The 14,174-nt window shown below is 59.5% G+C and overlaps 1 protein-coding gene across 1 annotated transcript; it reads left to right on the top strand.

Annotated features, from left to right (window-relative positions):
- Nucleotides 1–2,409: 2,409 nt before the first annotated feature.
- On the top strand, nucleotides 2,410–13,637 carry CALU (calumenin; the record flags this gene model as incomplete). The annotated part of the gene is made up of 6 exons (XM_079304612.1): nucleotides 2,410–2,621; nucleotides 7,659–7,852; nucleotides 12,617–12,783; nucleotides 12,851–12,911; nucleotides 13,173–13,372; nucleotides 13,458–13,637. The coding sequence occupies 6 exons, from the start codon at nucleotides 2,410–2,412 to the stop codon at nucleotides 13,560–13,562; spliced, it is 939 nt and encodes a 312-aa protein (XP_079160738.1). The 3' UTR covers nucleotides 13,563–13,637.
- Between the last annotated feature and the right edge of the window lie 537 nt (nucleotides 13,638–14,174).

Here is a 14,174-nt window from a genome sequence, read left to right as displayed (position 1 = left end):
CCAATGGGAGCAATCCCATAAAAGCCGAAACAGAGGCTGATTCCCAAACCTGAGCAAACCGTGTTGGCTGTGGGGGTTTTCTGTTGGCCTCCCACATGAGGCATGTGTGTCCAGAGGGGCTTTTCCCCATCAGTTTCCTCTGAATGTCACCACAGTTCTAAGCCCAGTGTGGGATTCCGAGTTGCTCTGTCAGTATGCTAGCAAACCCACTGGGAATTCTGGGTTTCTCCATCACTGTTACAGCAAACCCACTGGAAATCCCAAAGCCCTCCACCAACAGCCCATCAAACCCACCTGAAATCCCGAGTTTCTCCATCAGTATCCTTGGAATCTCAGTGTCCTCCCTCAGCTCCCACCTAGCCCTGCTGGAATCCTGAGTTCCTGCCCAGCTGAGGGGCTGGACCCCCATTCTGACCCCCACATCTCCCCAGCACTGGTTCCTGTTCGCAGCTTCCCCTCAGTTCACCCTAAATTCGGGAGAGGAGGAATCTGCTGTGGCCTGGCAGGAGCAGAGGGATCTGCTGTGCCCTGGCAGGGAGCAGAGGGATCTGCTGTGCCCTGAAAGGGAGCAGAGGGATCTGCTGTGCACTGAAAGGGAGCAGAGGGATCTGCTGTGCCCCGGCAGGAGCAGAGGGATCTGCTGTGCCCTGGCAGGAGCAGAGGGATCTGCTGTGGCCTGGCAGGAGCAGAGGGATCTGCTGGTGCACTGAAAGGGAGCAGAGGGATCTGCTGTGCCCCCACTCTGGATCTGCACAGCAGAGCCCGGGCCTGTCCTGCTGGTCAGCAGGAGCTGCTGGTGCTGCCTGTTCTCCAGGGATAACTGTCCCTGGACAGCTGCTGGGAGGGTTCTGGGGCTCTGAGCCCTGCCCAGATCCAGCTGCAGGTTGGGCTGTCCCTCCTCAGTCACTTCCAAGGGCCTCCCGGGCTCTGTGTGGACTCTGGCAGATAAAATCGGGGTGTTTGACCTGTTCCAGGTCACTCTGCTCCAGGCTGGGCTGATCCTGGCACTGGATGTGCCCGGAGGGAGCAGAGTCAGCTCCTCAGGACAGGGAGATCCAGAGCTCCACTTACACCTTTCCCTGCTGGAATGATTTTCCTCCCCAGGAACACTGGAAAAGTCACTTATACTCTATAACCCAAATCCCCTCACCATGCCCTCTCCTCCCCCACTTTCAAGGAACTGAAATTTGTGGATTTTCTGAATGGTCTGATAAATCCTCATCTGAAAAAAAAAAAAAAAAAGGAAGGAAAGAGCTTTTTGTGTCCTTTCCCCATGTCCGGCCACCACTGTCGTGGATTGGCATGGGACCAGTCCCAGGTCACTCCTGGTCATTCCTGAGTCACTCCCAGGGCAGAAATCCTTGGTGTGAGTTCAGGTTAAAGGGGAACACCTGGATTTTAAACCACAAATTTAAGGAGTTTAAGAGTGGGAATTCCTGAGTTTACATTTGTGTTTAAGAGGTCTGGATAGGAAAGACCTGGATGTAGATTTAAAGGAGTAAGGGTGGGTTTAAATTTAGATCGAAGCAAAAAGGATAGGGAATATATGGAGTTAAATTTGCACTGAAGTGCTCTGGGTGGTGAATATCTGCATTAAATTTAGAGTGAAAGAGTTAAAAAACAGAAATATCTTGATTAAAAATTAAGGCTGAATACATGAGGATGATGAATACCTGATCTGAAATTTAGAGATCACCTTCTGCTCCCTCCTTGCCCTCTCAGGGGCTCTGGGATGGGGTGGGGAGCAGCTCTGGGGGAAACAGGACATTGCACTGGAGACTGGAAATTCCCTGTGCCCTGATAATCTGTGTTTATTAATCCCTGTGCCTTGATAATCCACACCCATTAATCCCTGTGCCCTGATAATCTGTGTTTATTAGTCACTGTGCCCTGATAATCTGTGTTTATTAATCCCTGTGCCTTTATAATCTGTGTTAATTAGTCACTGTGCCCTGATAATCTGTTTATTAATCCCTGTGCCCTGATAATCTGTGTTTATTAATCCCTGTTCCCTGATAATCCGTGTCAGTGAGTCACTTTTGCCCAGATAACCCAAATCAGTTCATTACAGTGCCCTGATAATTGGGATCAGTTAATGAATTTACCCTGGGAATATGCAGGAATTCATCATTTCCCCAGATAATTTTCACTTGTTAGTCATTTGTGCTCACATAATCTGCACTAAATCTCCATCGTCCCCTGTCCCATCAGTGTCCCTGTGTCCCATCTCGGTGTCCCTGTCCCCCTGTCCCATCAGTGTCCCTGTGTCCCTGTCCCCACAGGCACGATGCGGCTGGCGCGGCTCCTGCTGTGCCTGGCGCTGTCCCTGTCCCTGTGTCCCTGTCCCATCTCGGTGTCCCTGTCCCCCTGTCCCATCAGTGTCCCTGTGTCCCTGTCCCCACAGGCACGATGCGGCTCCTGCTGTGCCTGGCGCTGTGGGCGCTCTGTGGCTCGGCCAAGCCCACGGAGCGCAAGGAGCGCGTGGTGCGCGAGGCGCCGCTCAGCGCCCGCGAGCACGACGACGCCCAGAGCTTCGACTACGACCACGACGCCTTCCTGGGCGCCGACGAGGCCAAGAGCTTCGACCAGCTCACCCCCGAGGAGAGCAAGGAGCGCCTGGGGTGAGGATGGCGCGCGGGGCGGGCGGGAGTGAGGGACGGGGACGGGGCGCGCGCACTGCTGCCAGCCCGGGAACCCACTGCCCAGTGCCAGGCGTGCCCCAAAAACCACCCAGAGCTGCCAGCCCAGGAACCCACTGCCCAGTGCCAGGCGTGCCCCAAAATCACCCAGAGCTGCCAGCCCGGGAACCCACTGCCCAGTGCCAGGCGTGCCCCAAAAACCACCCAGAGCTGCCAGCCTGGCAACCCACTGCCCAGTGCCAGGCGTGCCCCAAAAACCACCCAGAGCTGCCAGCCCAGGAACCCACTGCCCAGCGCCAGGCGTGCCCCAAAAACCACCCAGAGCTGCCAGCCCGGGAACCCACTGCCCAGTGCCAGGCGTGCCCCAAAAACCACCCAGAGCTGCCAGCCCGGGAACCCACTGCCCAGTGCCAGGTGTGCCCCAAAAACCACCCAGAGCTGCCAGCCCGGGAACCCACTGCCCAGTGCCAGGCGTGCCCCCAAAACCACCCAGAGCTGCCAGCCCGGGAACCCACTGCCCAGTGCCAGGCGTGCCCCAAAAACCACCCAGAGCTGCCAGCCCAGGAACCCACTGCCCAGTGCCAGGCGTGCCCCAAAAACCACCCAGAGCCGTTTCCAGTGCCAGGTGTTCCCCAGAGCTCCAGACAGACCAGGACTCTGCGCTTTGCTGTTTGCTCTGTGTTCTCTGGGTACTGCAGAGCCCCGGGCATCACTGATATTTCTCAGTTGGAAGGAGCTGGTTGGGAGTGGGGAAAACAGAGATTCCTCCTCCAGGGAATCTCTGCTGGGACCCAGGGTGTGCTGGGCGTCCCCTGATCTGGGTCCTGGCAGTGCCTCCCCTGATCTGGGTCCTGGCAGTGTCTCCCCAGGTCCTGGCAGTGCCTCCCAGCCCCAGCTGGCTCTGGGATGTTCCCAGGAGCAGCTCAGGGCCGGTGCCCCCGCAGCAGCTGCTGCTGCAGTTGTTCTGGGGCTTGGGATGGCTCAGACCTGGGAACTACAGCCTGCAGCAGGGGCAGGGGGACAGGGGCTCTCTGGAGAGCTTGGGACACTGCTCAGGGTGCTGGGCTCCAATCACCCTGGAACTGGGCGCCTCTGGCTGAGTTTTCATGGAGTGGTTTGGGTGGGAAGGGACCCCAGAGCCCCTGCAGTGCCATGGCAGGGACAGCTCCCAGTGTCCAGCCTGGCCTTGGCCACTGCCAGGGATCCAGGGGCAGCCACAGCTGCTCTGGGCACCCTGTGCCAGGGCCTGCCCACCCTCACAGCCAGGAATTCCTTCCCAAAATCCCACCTGAATCTCTCCTTTTTTAGTCAGACTCGAGTTTTTGCAGCCAAGCATCCCAACCTTGCTGCTGCTGCTGGAGCAGCATCTACCACAGCCCATGGTGAATGTTGGGCTGTTTTTTGGGAATGGTGCTCCCTGATGGGAAAGAAGAGCTCAGCCACATGTGGGTGCTAGGGAAACTTCCAGAGTGAGCCAATTCCCACAGACAGAGCGGGATGTGCAGGGCAGGGGGTGCCAGCTTCCATCCATCCCTATGGATTGCCCAGTGGGAAGGAGGTGCTGGCCTCTCCCCCAGCACTTGGGGAGCTGGAGGGAATTTCCTGCCTCCAGGGACAATTTAAACTGGAAAACCCCACGGTCCTTTGGAGGCAGGCCCTGATCTCTCGCTAAGCTCCAGAACGCAGGATCCAGCAGGGATTTTGCGCCCTGGCAGGATCGGAGTGAGCGCCTGGCTGCCCCTGGAGCAGCCTCAGCCTCGAGGGAGGCAGGGCCCCGCCTGTCCCGGATCCAGGGCTGCCATCCCAGAGCCGCCACGGCTCAATCCCATTGTTCTGCGGCTGGGGTATCACCGCCCTGCCTTGGGGGATGTCCCGCCCTCGGCCGAGCAGCCCGGGTGACCCCCAGCCCCGGGTGACCCCCAGCCCGGCTGATCTGAGCTGGGAGTGCTCTGGCACACTCTCAGCACGCTCTGGTCCATGAGCTCTGCCTTCCTGGGGCTGTGCTGGCTCTTGTTCTGCCAGAGCCCCTTCTGCCTGCAGCTCTGCCACCTCCCTGCCTGTAGGGCTGCGGGATTTGGGATTGCTGCCCGCCTGGACCCCGTTTTGTGGGGCTGTGGAGGATTAGGATCTCTGCCTGGCTGGACCCCGACTGTGGGTATTTGGGATCTCAGCCTGGCCAGACCCCGTGTGTGGGTATTTGGGGTCTCAGCCCTGGCTGTACCCTGTTTGTGGGTATTTGGGGTCTCAGCCTGGCCAGACCCCGTGTGTGGGTATCCGGGGTCTCAGCCTGGCCAGACCCCGTGTGTGGGTATTTGGGGTCTCAGCCCCAGCCAGACCCAGTGTGTGGGTATTTGGGGTCTCAGCCCTGGCTGTACCCTGTTTGTGGGTATTTGGGGTCTCTGCCTGGCCAGACCCCGTGTGTGGGTATTTGGGGTCTCAGCCCTGGCTGTACCCTGTTTGTGGGTATTTGGGGTCTCAGCCCCAGCCAGACCCCGTGTGTGGGTATTTGGGGTCTCAGCCTGGCCAGACCCCGTGTGTGGGTATTTGGGGTCTCAGCCTGGCCAGACCCCGTGTGTGGGTATTTGGGGTCTCAGCCTGGCCAGACCCAGTGTGTGGGTATTTGGGGTCTCAGCCTGGCCAGACCCCGTGTGTGGGTATTTGGGGTCTCAGCCCCAGCCAGACCCCGTGTGTGGGTATTTGGGGTCTCAGCCTGGCCAGACCCCGTGTGTGGGTATTTGGGGTCTCAGCCCCAGCCAGACCCCGTGTGTGGGTATTTGGGGTGTCAGCCTGGCCAGACCCCGTGTGTGGGTATTTGGGGTCTCAGCCTGGCCAGACCCCGTTTCTCCTGGCAGCAGCTCCGCTGGTTCCCTGGCAGAGCTCTGGATCCCCGTGCAGCAGGAGTGGGAGCAGCTGCCAGCCCTGCCCCAACATCTGCTGCCCTCCCCTCCCCTCCCCGGGGGCGCGGGGCTTTGGGAAAGGTTGGGTTTGGTGCTGCTGCCCTGGGAAAACAGCCGGGAGCAGCTGGAGCCGGGAAGGGAGGGGAGGAGGTTTGGGAGCTCCCTGAGTGCCCGGTCTGGGCCTGACTTCCCTTGGAAGCTGTTCCCTAATTAACCCCTTAGAGCCTGGAGGAACTGCCGTGGCCACCAACCCTGGCCGGCACTGCTCCTCCATTCCGGGGCTTTTCCTAATAAATCCCTTTGCTGGTGGCATATGTGGAATTTTTCCCCTGAAACAGGAAGGTTTTGACAGATTTATTTGTGGTTTATAGATTTACGTGGACAAATGTTTAATGTTCACGTGATACTTTACATAATTCTGTGCAGAACTTTATAATGTTGATTGACTTATTATATATTTATATGGAAAATTCTGAATATTTGTGTGACATTTTGCATATTTCTGTGTTTGATCAGGAATATTGGAAGGGACACTTTGCACATTGGTGTATAAAATTCTGAAATATTTTTATAATATTTTACATATTTCTGCATAAATTTGGGCACTGTCGATGAGCTTTTTTTTTATATATTTGCATGTTTATTTTATATATTTCTCTATAAAATCACTCAGGTCTCCAAGCCCTGCCCACTGCCCCACTCTGGCACCTCACTGTCAGAACTAAATTCCGTGGTTTTCCACTTTTTCTTCCAGCTTGTCATTGCCAGGAACATCCTTTGTGCCACAGGGGAGTTCCTGATTTTCCTAGACCAAGGCACTTCTGAAACAGGGAAAGCTGGGAGTGAGCACAGTGGCTCCGTTTCTGGGTGTCCCTTTGTGTCAGTATTTTTGGAATTCGTAGTCCTGGTGGCAATCTAAAATTTAAAAATTCCGTGTTGTCCACCTGTCCTCTAAAATTCCTCAAATAGCTGGCAGGAGCTCAGGATTCCTGAGCCTTGTTCCGTTAGAGGGAAGAGCCAGGATCCTGCTTCAGCAGGCAGAGGGTTTGGGGTTTGGGGTTTGGGGCTGGAGGAGCCCCCGGTACCGAGCTGGGTGTGCGGTGTGGGACAAACGGCCCTGCCCCGGCTGCACCTGCCCTGGATCCTGCCCTGGGTACTGCCCCTGGATCCTGCATTCCTGCTGCCCTTTCCTGCATCTGCCCCTGGGTGCTGCATTCCTGCTGCCCCTGGATCCTGCATTCCTGCTGCCCCTGGATCCTGCATTCCTGCTGCTCTTCCCTGCATCTGCCCCTGGATCCTGCATTCCTGCTGCCCTTTCCTGCATCTGCCCCTGGGTGCTGCATTCCTGCTGCCCCTGGATCCTGCATTCCTGCTGCCCCTGGGTGCTGCATTCCTGCTGCCCTTTCCTGCAGCTGCTGCTAAAAATACCGGAGGCACGCGCCGCGCTGGGGCTCCAGTTGCTGCCCCGGGGCTGCTCTGCCACAGAGCTGCAGCTCCTGCCCAGCTCACCCTGCAGCAGGACAGGGCTGGGCAGGGAACATTTCCCCTGAAACTCCTAATTCCTGAAGGAACCCAGACCTGAGTGGCCGAGCTGGTGCTTTCCGTGGCTGAGCCAGCGTTTTCTGCGTCCAAGACAGTTCTGGCAGCTGAGCTGGCTTTTCAGCAGCTAACACACACCTTGGTTTGAAAGATAAACTCTTCAAATGGTTGTATTTGCAAATTCTGTAATCGCTTCAACTTTCTCCTGGCATCACCAGGAGAGGCAGAGCCAATATTCCTGTTTTTGATTATTTATATGGGTCCGTGCTCATCCCCTGGCACCGTCGGGGTCCAGGGATGCGTGGATGGGTCTTTCCCAGGGGCTTAAAGGAAGTTTTCCCCTAAAACTCATAATTTCTGAAACCAAAACCTGAGTGGTGCAAAAGTGGCCAAGCCAGTGGTTTTCATTTCTGAGCCAGAGTTTGGGCTGCTGAACCATACATTGGTTTTAAGGATAAACTCTCCAAATGGTTGAATTCCCAAATTCTGTAATGACCTCGACTTGCCCCCTCTGCCCCTTCCACTCCCTCCCTGCTAAGCCGTCACTTTTTAAATCTTTTGCTGATTTCTGTGTTTGCCACAGGAAGATTGTAGGGAAGATAGATGAGGATGGAGACGGGTTTGTGACTGTGGAGGAGCTCAAGGCCTGGATCAAGTTTGCCCAGAAACGCTGGATTTACGAGGACGTGGAGCGCCAGTGGAAGGGCCACGACATCAACGAGGACGGGCTGGTGTCCTGGGAGGAGTACAAAAATGCCACCTATGGATATATCCTGGGTAGGTGCTGCCCCTTGGGGTGAGCCAGCAGCTGAGATTCCTGCTCTGCTTTGGGCCACCGAGGGTCAGGGGGTGGGGGCGGATTGGGGGGGCTCAGTGGGCAGTGGGCAGTGGAGTGGACATAGATCAGGGGGGCTCAGTGGGCAGGGCTCAGGATGGGCTTGGGGAGTGGTGGTCAGTGGAGTGGACATAGATCAGGGGGGCTTGTGGCGCAGTGGGCAGGGCTTAGGATGGGCTTGGGGAGTGGTGGTCAGTGGGATGGACATGGATCAGGGGGGCTCAGTGGCAGTGGGCAGGGCTCAGGATGGGCTTGGGGAGTGGTGGTCAGTGGAGTGGACATGGATCTGGATGGGGTTGTGCTGGAGGGGCAGTTTGGGGACTGGATTAAGGAGCCCCAGGGGAAGTCTGTGGTTGAGAGTATGGAGTGGTGGGCTGGATTTGTGCCCTGGGATAAGCACAGGAATATGGTGTAGGGCATAGCCTTGGTACACATGGGGCAGGCTGCAGAAAATGTCCCCGAGATGTGACACTGTAAAACCTGCAGACCCCTCTCCACATTGACCTCCTGGTGGCATTAACAAAGAGAAATCCAAGGATAAGAACCCAGAATACATGGAAATCTCCCCAAGGGGGTGTTTGCACACCCCCCTTTTCCCCTCTGCAGCCACACTTGGGCATTAATAATGTCCCTGGTGACAAGTGCAGCTCTGGGCTGAATCCAGGTGATTTTGGGATTAATGGGGGTTTCTGGCCCTTTGGTTTCCAGGCTTGTGGAGGAATTTGGGACCTGCAGGTGGAACCCACTGACGCGTGGCTGTGGAGCCACCTTGGGGTGTCCATTGTGTCCCTAAGCCCACAGAAACCATTAGCAGAGATTTCAGTCGCTTTCCCTTGTCCTGGGAGCAGAGTTAGAGCCCAGAATTTGGGGGTTTTGGGACACGTGCAGGGCCAGCAGTGTGACATCCCTGACATCCCTGGGAGTGAGGGAAGCAGCAGCTCTTTTGGGGTTAAAACCTCCAACCCTCGAGCCCCGTGCCAGCTCTGGCCTCCAGCACTGGCCCGTGTGGAGGAGCTGCAGCTCTGGAGTGTCGAATCCACTCTAATTTCCTAAATATTGCCAAAAATAGTCAAACTGCTCCGCGGGATGTGCAGGGGGAGCCGCTGCTCAGGAGGCTCATCCATCTCCCTGGGGACTGGGGAGGATCTGGGTTTGCTGGTGCCTGGGGAAGGTCCCACCGTGACACCCCTTCCCAAACCTCCCTGCCCTGGGTTTCTGGGCTCATCTGCTGATGTGCAAACGCAGCCTGGAAGGGGGCAGAGGGGTCTGGGAAAGGTGTGAGGAGTCTGGGGTGGCGTTTAGGGGATGCAGGTGCTGGGCAAGGAAAGGCTGGGTGAGCAAACCCTGAGTGAAGGAGCCCCCTAAGGCACTGAAGGAGCAGTGAGAGCAGGGTGTGGGGATGCCCAGAGCAGGGTGTGGGGATGCCCAGAGCAGGGTGTGGGGGGGATGCCCAGAGCAGGGTGTGGGGATGCCCAGAGCAGGGTGTGGGGAGCAGGGTGTGGGGAGCAGGGTGTGGGGGGATGCCCAGAGCAGGGTGTGGGGGGATGCCCGGAGCAGGGTGTGGGGGGGAGGCCCAGAGCAGGGTGTGGGGGGATGCCCGGAGCAGGGTGTGGGGGGGATGCCCAGAGCAGGGTGTGGGGGGGATGCCCAGAGCAGGGTGTGGGGAGCAGGGTGTGGGGGGGATGCCCGGAGCAGGGTGTGGGGAGCAGGGTGTGGGGGGATGCCCAGAGCAGGGTGTGGGGGGGATGCCCAGAGCAGGGTGTGGGGGGGATGCCCAGAGCAGGGTGTGGGGAGCAGGGTGTGGGGGGGATGCCCGGAGCAGGGTGTGGGGGGGATGCCCAGAGCAGGGTGTGGGGATGCCCGGAGCAGGGTGTGGGGAGCAGGGTGTGGGGAGCAGGGTGTGGGGGGATGCCCAGAGCTGGGTGTGGGGATGCCCGGAGCAGGGTGTGGGGAGCAGGGTGTGGGGAGCAGGGTGTGGGGGGATGCCCGGAGCAGGGTGTGGGAGGGATGCCCAGAGCTGGGTGTGGGGGTGCCCAGAGCAGGGTGTGGGGGGATGCCCGGAGCAGGGTGTGGGGAGCAGGGTGTGGGGGGGATGCCCGGAGCAGGGTGTGGGGATGCCCAGAGCAGGGTGTGGGGAGCAGGGTGTGGGGGGGATGCCCGGAGCAGGGTGTGGGGGTGCCCAGAGCAGGGTGTGGGGGGATGCCCAGAGCAGGGTGTGGGGATGCCCGGAGCAGGGTGTGGGGAGCAGGGTGTGGGGAGCAGGGTGTGGGGGGATGCCCAGAGCTGGGTGTGGGAGGGATGCCCAGAGCAGGGTGTGGGGATGCCCAGAGCAGGGTGTGGGGATGCCCAGAGCAGGGTGTGGGGGGATGCCCGGAGCAGGGTGTGGGGAGCAGGGTGTGGGGAGCAGGGTGTGGGGGGGATGCCCGGAGCAGGGTGTGGGGGTGCCCAGAGCAGGGTGTGGGGGGATGCCCGGAGCAGGGTGTGGGGGGATGCCCAGAGCTGGGTGTTGGGATGCCCGGAGCAGGGTGTGGGGAGCAGGGTGTGGGGGGATGCCCGGAGCAGGGTGGGGGGGGGATGCCCAGAGCAGGGTGTGGGGGGGATGCCCAGAGCAGGGTGTGGGGAGCAGGGTGTGGGGGTGCCCAGAGCAGGGTGTGGGGGTGCCCAGAGCAGGGTGTGGGGGGGATGCCCGGAGCAGGGTGTGGGGATGCCCGGAGCAGGGTGTGGGGAGCAGGGTGTGGGGAGCAGGGTGTGGGGGGATGCCCGGAGCAGGGTGTGGGGGGATGCCCGGAGCAGGGTGTGGGGGGATGCCCAGAGCTGGGTGTTGGGATGCCCGGAGCAGAGTGTGGGGATGCCCAGCCCCCGGCACAGAGCTGCAGCAGCGCTGGAGGCGGGAGGAGGAGCCCTGCAGCCCGTGCCCTTGGCAGAGCCCTGCTGCTCCCACATACTTGTGTCCTTACATCCTGCTCCGCTCTGGCCCGGCTCCTCGCGCCAGCTTTCCACAGCTCCCCTCCCTGCCAGAGTGGGGCTGGGAAGCCTCTGGCAGTGCCTCCTGAGCCTGGACCCCTGGCAGGGGCTGCACGGGGCCAGGCATCCCCCCCTGCTGCTCTGGAGGGTCCAGAGGGGGGAGTTGAGTCAGCAGAACGAGGTGCTGGGAGTGGTTTAATTAATGAATTGATTACACCAGCATGAGTCACTGGGTGGCCCCCAGCAGTGTGGGGTTCTGCTGGGGGGAGTCTCAGCAAGCAGGAATGTTAAGTGGTAAATGCCCGAGAGCATTATCTGAGACTGGAAGTTCCTCTGAAACTCCCTGCAAAATCAGGGTATTACCATCATCATCACCATCATTATCACTCCTCTTTTTGTTAATTCCTCAGTCACGTGGTGGGATCCTAGACCAGCAGTGCCTGTCTGTTTCCTTCCCCTCCCTCTGCTCCCCCAAACCTCTCCCAGCCCAGGGAAGTGACTTTGGGAGGGTTTAACCCTTTTTACTCCATCTGCTCCCCCATCAAACCCATTAATTATCCCAACAGCATTTAAGGAATAGTCTGTTAATGGCCCTGGTCCTGAAGTTTTCCTTGTTTGGGGCTGTGCTGCTTCTTAAGGCAAAACCTTGGGAACAGAATGGAGAATGTGTGGTTCATTCTGCCCTACAACTGCCTTAAAGTCAAAATCTTTATTTATTATATTTAATGGATGCTCCTTAATCCAGGGCTCCCCAGTGCCTGCCTTTTGTCCCGGGTGACAGAGCAGGGTCACAGGGACTTGTGTACCTTCTTGGTTTAACCTCACCAGAGCGTGGCACATTCCCCAGGATCCAGGGGATCCCCGTTTTCTCCAGGGGCTGCCGGCCACTGCTGACCACTGCGGCCACTGCCGGCCACTGCTGACCACTGCGGCCACTGCCGGCCGCTGCCGGCCACTGCTGACTGCCGGCCACTGCCGGCCACTGCGGCCGCTGCTGACCACTGCTGGCCACTGCCAGCCACTGCTGACTGCCGGCCACTGCGGCCGCTGCTGACTGCCGGCCGCTGCCGGCCGCTGCTGGCCACTGCTGACCACTGCCGGCCACTGCCGGCCACTGCCGGCCACTGCTGGCCGCTGCCGGCCACTGCCGGTCACTGCCGGCCACTGCTGGCCGCTGCCGGCCACTGCCGGTCACTGCCGGCCACTGCTGGCCCGTGTCCCAGAGCTGCTCCTGCGCCGCTGTGCCCGGCGCTCCCGCCTGGCCCGTGCCTCGTGCCCTGCAGCCTGTGAGATCCCCTTACACATTCCCCTCCCAAAATAGTGCAGGTTGAGCCCCGAGCCCTGTCCCTGGGGCCTCTCCCTGGGAATGTCCTGATCCCAGCGCCTGCAGCTCCTCCTCTGGGAGTGGCGCTTTTGTTGGCAGAGCCTTGGGAGGGTGTGCTGAGGGCGAGGAGTGGAGTTGGAGGTTGGTGGAGGATGTTGGGGTTGTGCTGAGGAAGCTGAGGGTGGGAAGGTTCTGTTCAAGAGGTTGGGTTTGGGTGATGGTTGATGATGGGTTGAGATGGAGGTTATCTTGAGGTTGAAGTTGGGAGGAAGTTGAGGTTCAGTGGGGGAGGCAGAATTTGAATGGAGGTTGAGCTGAGAAGGTTGAGTCGTGTTGAGGCTGGCGTGAGGGTGTGCTGGTGGCTGCCACAGTCCCTGCCCAGCCCTCTGAGCTGACCCTGGCTCCCCCTGCTCCCCAGATGACCCCGACCCCGACGATGGCTTCAACTACAAGCAGATGATGGTGCGGGACGAGCGGCGCTTCAAGAAGGCTGACAAGGACGGGGACCTGGCAGCCACCAAGGAGGAGTTCACGGCCTTCCTGCACCCCGAGGAGTACGACTACATGAAGGACATCGTTGTGCAGGTGGGGCCCGTGGGGAGCCCTGGGGCAGGCTTGCCTGGGCCCGGCTCACACGGGGCTTTTCTTGCAGGAAACCATGGAGGACATTGACAAGAACGGCGATGGTTACATCGACCTGGAGGAGTACATTGGTGAGACCTGCTCTGCTGCGTGTCCCCTCAGTGTCCCCTCAGCGTCCCTGCCCCGTGGCAGCCGTGTCCCTCCCTGCCCTCCCCCTCTCAGAATGTTCTTCTCTCTCTCAGTTTCCTCCACGCGCCATTGAGGATTTCTGGGTGCAGCCGTGACCCACGCGGCGCTCTGGGGTTTTGGGGATGGATTTAGGGAACCCAAGGCTTTGGGTCAGTCCTTGGGGCGAGGCTGTGGGGCTGATCCCGCTGCTGCTCTGCCCCCAGGTGACATGTACAGCCAGGATGGTGACGCCGATGAGCCCGAGTGGGTGAAGACAGAGCGGGAGCAGTTTGTGGAATTCCGGGACAAGAACCGGGACGGGAAGATGGACAAGGAGGAGACCAAGGATTGGATCCTGCCCTCGGACTACGACCACGCCGAGGCCGAGGCCCGGCACCTCGTCTACGAGTCCGACCAGGACAAGGTGGGCTGGCAGCTCTGGGGGGGCGGGGAGGGGGAGATGGGGAGATGGTGGGATGGGAATCAGCGGGACGTGGCGTTCCCTGCAGGACGGGAAGCTGACGCGGGAGGAGATCGTGGACAAGTCAGACCTGTTCGTGGGCAGCCAGGCCACGGACTTCGGGGAGGCGCTGGTGCGGCACGACGAGTTCTAGACTCCTGGGCTGGTTCTAGACTCCTGGGCTGGTTCTAGCCTTGCTGGCTAGTTCTGGCCTCCTGGGCTGGTTCTAGCCTCCTGGGCTGGTTCTAGCCTTGCTGGCTAGTTCTGGCCTCCTGGGCTGGTTCTGGCCTCCTAGGCTGGTTCTAGCCTTTCTGGCTAGCTCTGGCCTCCTGGGCTAGCCCTAGCCTCCTTGGCTAGCCCTGGCCTCCTTGGCTAGTTCTGGCCTCCTGGGCTGGTTCTAGCCTCTTTGGCTAGTTCTGGCCTCCTGGGCTGGTTCTAGCCTCTTTGGCTAGTTCTGGCCTCCTGGGCTGGTTCTAGCCTCTTTGGCTAATTCTGGCCTCCTGGGCTGGTTCTAGCCTCTTTGGCTAGTTCTGGCCTCCTTGGCTGGTTCTGGTCTCCTGGGCTAGTTCGGGCCTCCTGGGCTAGTTCTGGCCTCCTTGGCTCGTGGGCTCTGTCCCTCGCCCAGGGAGAAGCCCCATGGTGGCTCCTGGGGACAGGGCTCAGGAAAGCCACTCTCCCCCGGCACCTGGGGCTCGTCTCGTGGGTTTTCCCCGGATTTTAATGACTTTTGGGTTATTTTTGTATGTTTTGGTTTTACCACGTATGG

The sequence above is a fragment of the Erithacus rubecula genome (assembly GCF_903797595.1).
Source record: "Erithacus rubecula genome assembly, chromosome: 4".
Classification (NCBI taxonomy): domain Eukaryota; kingdom Metazoa; phylum Chordata; class Aves; order Passeriformes; family Muscicapidae; genus Erithacus; species Erithacus rubecula.
This window is presented reverse-complemented; position numbering and strand designations above follow the sequence as displayed.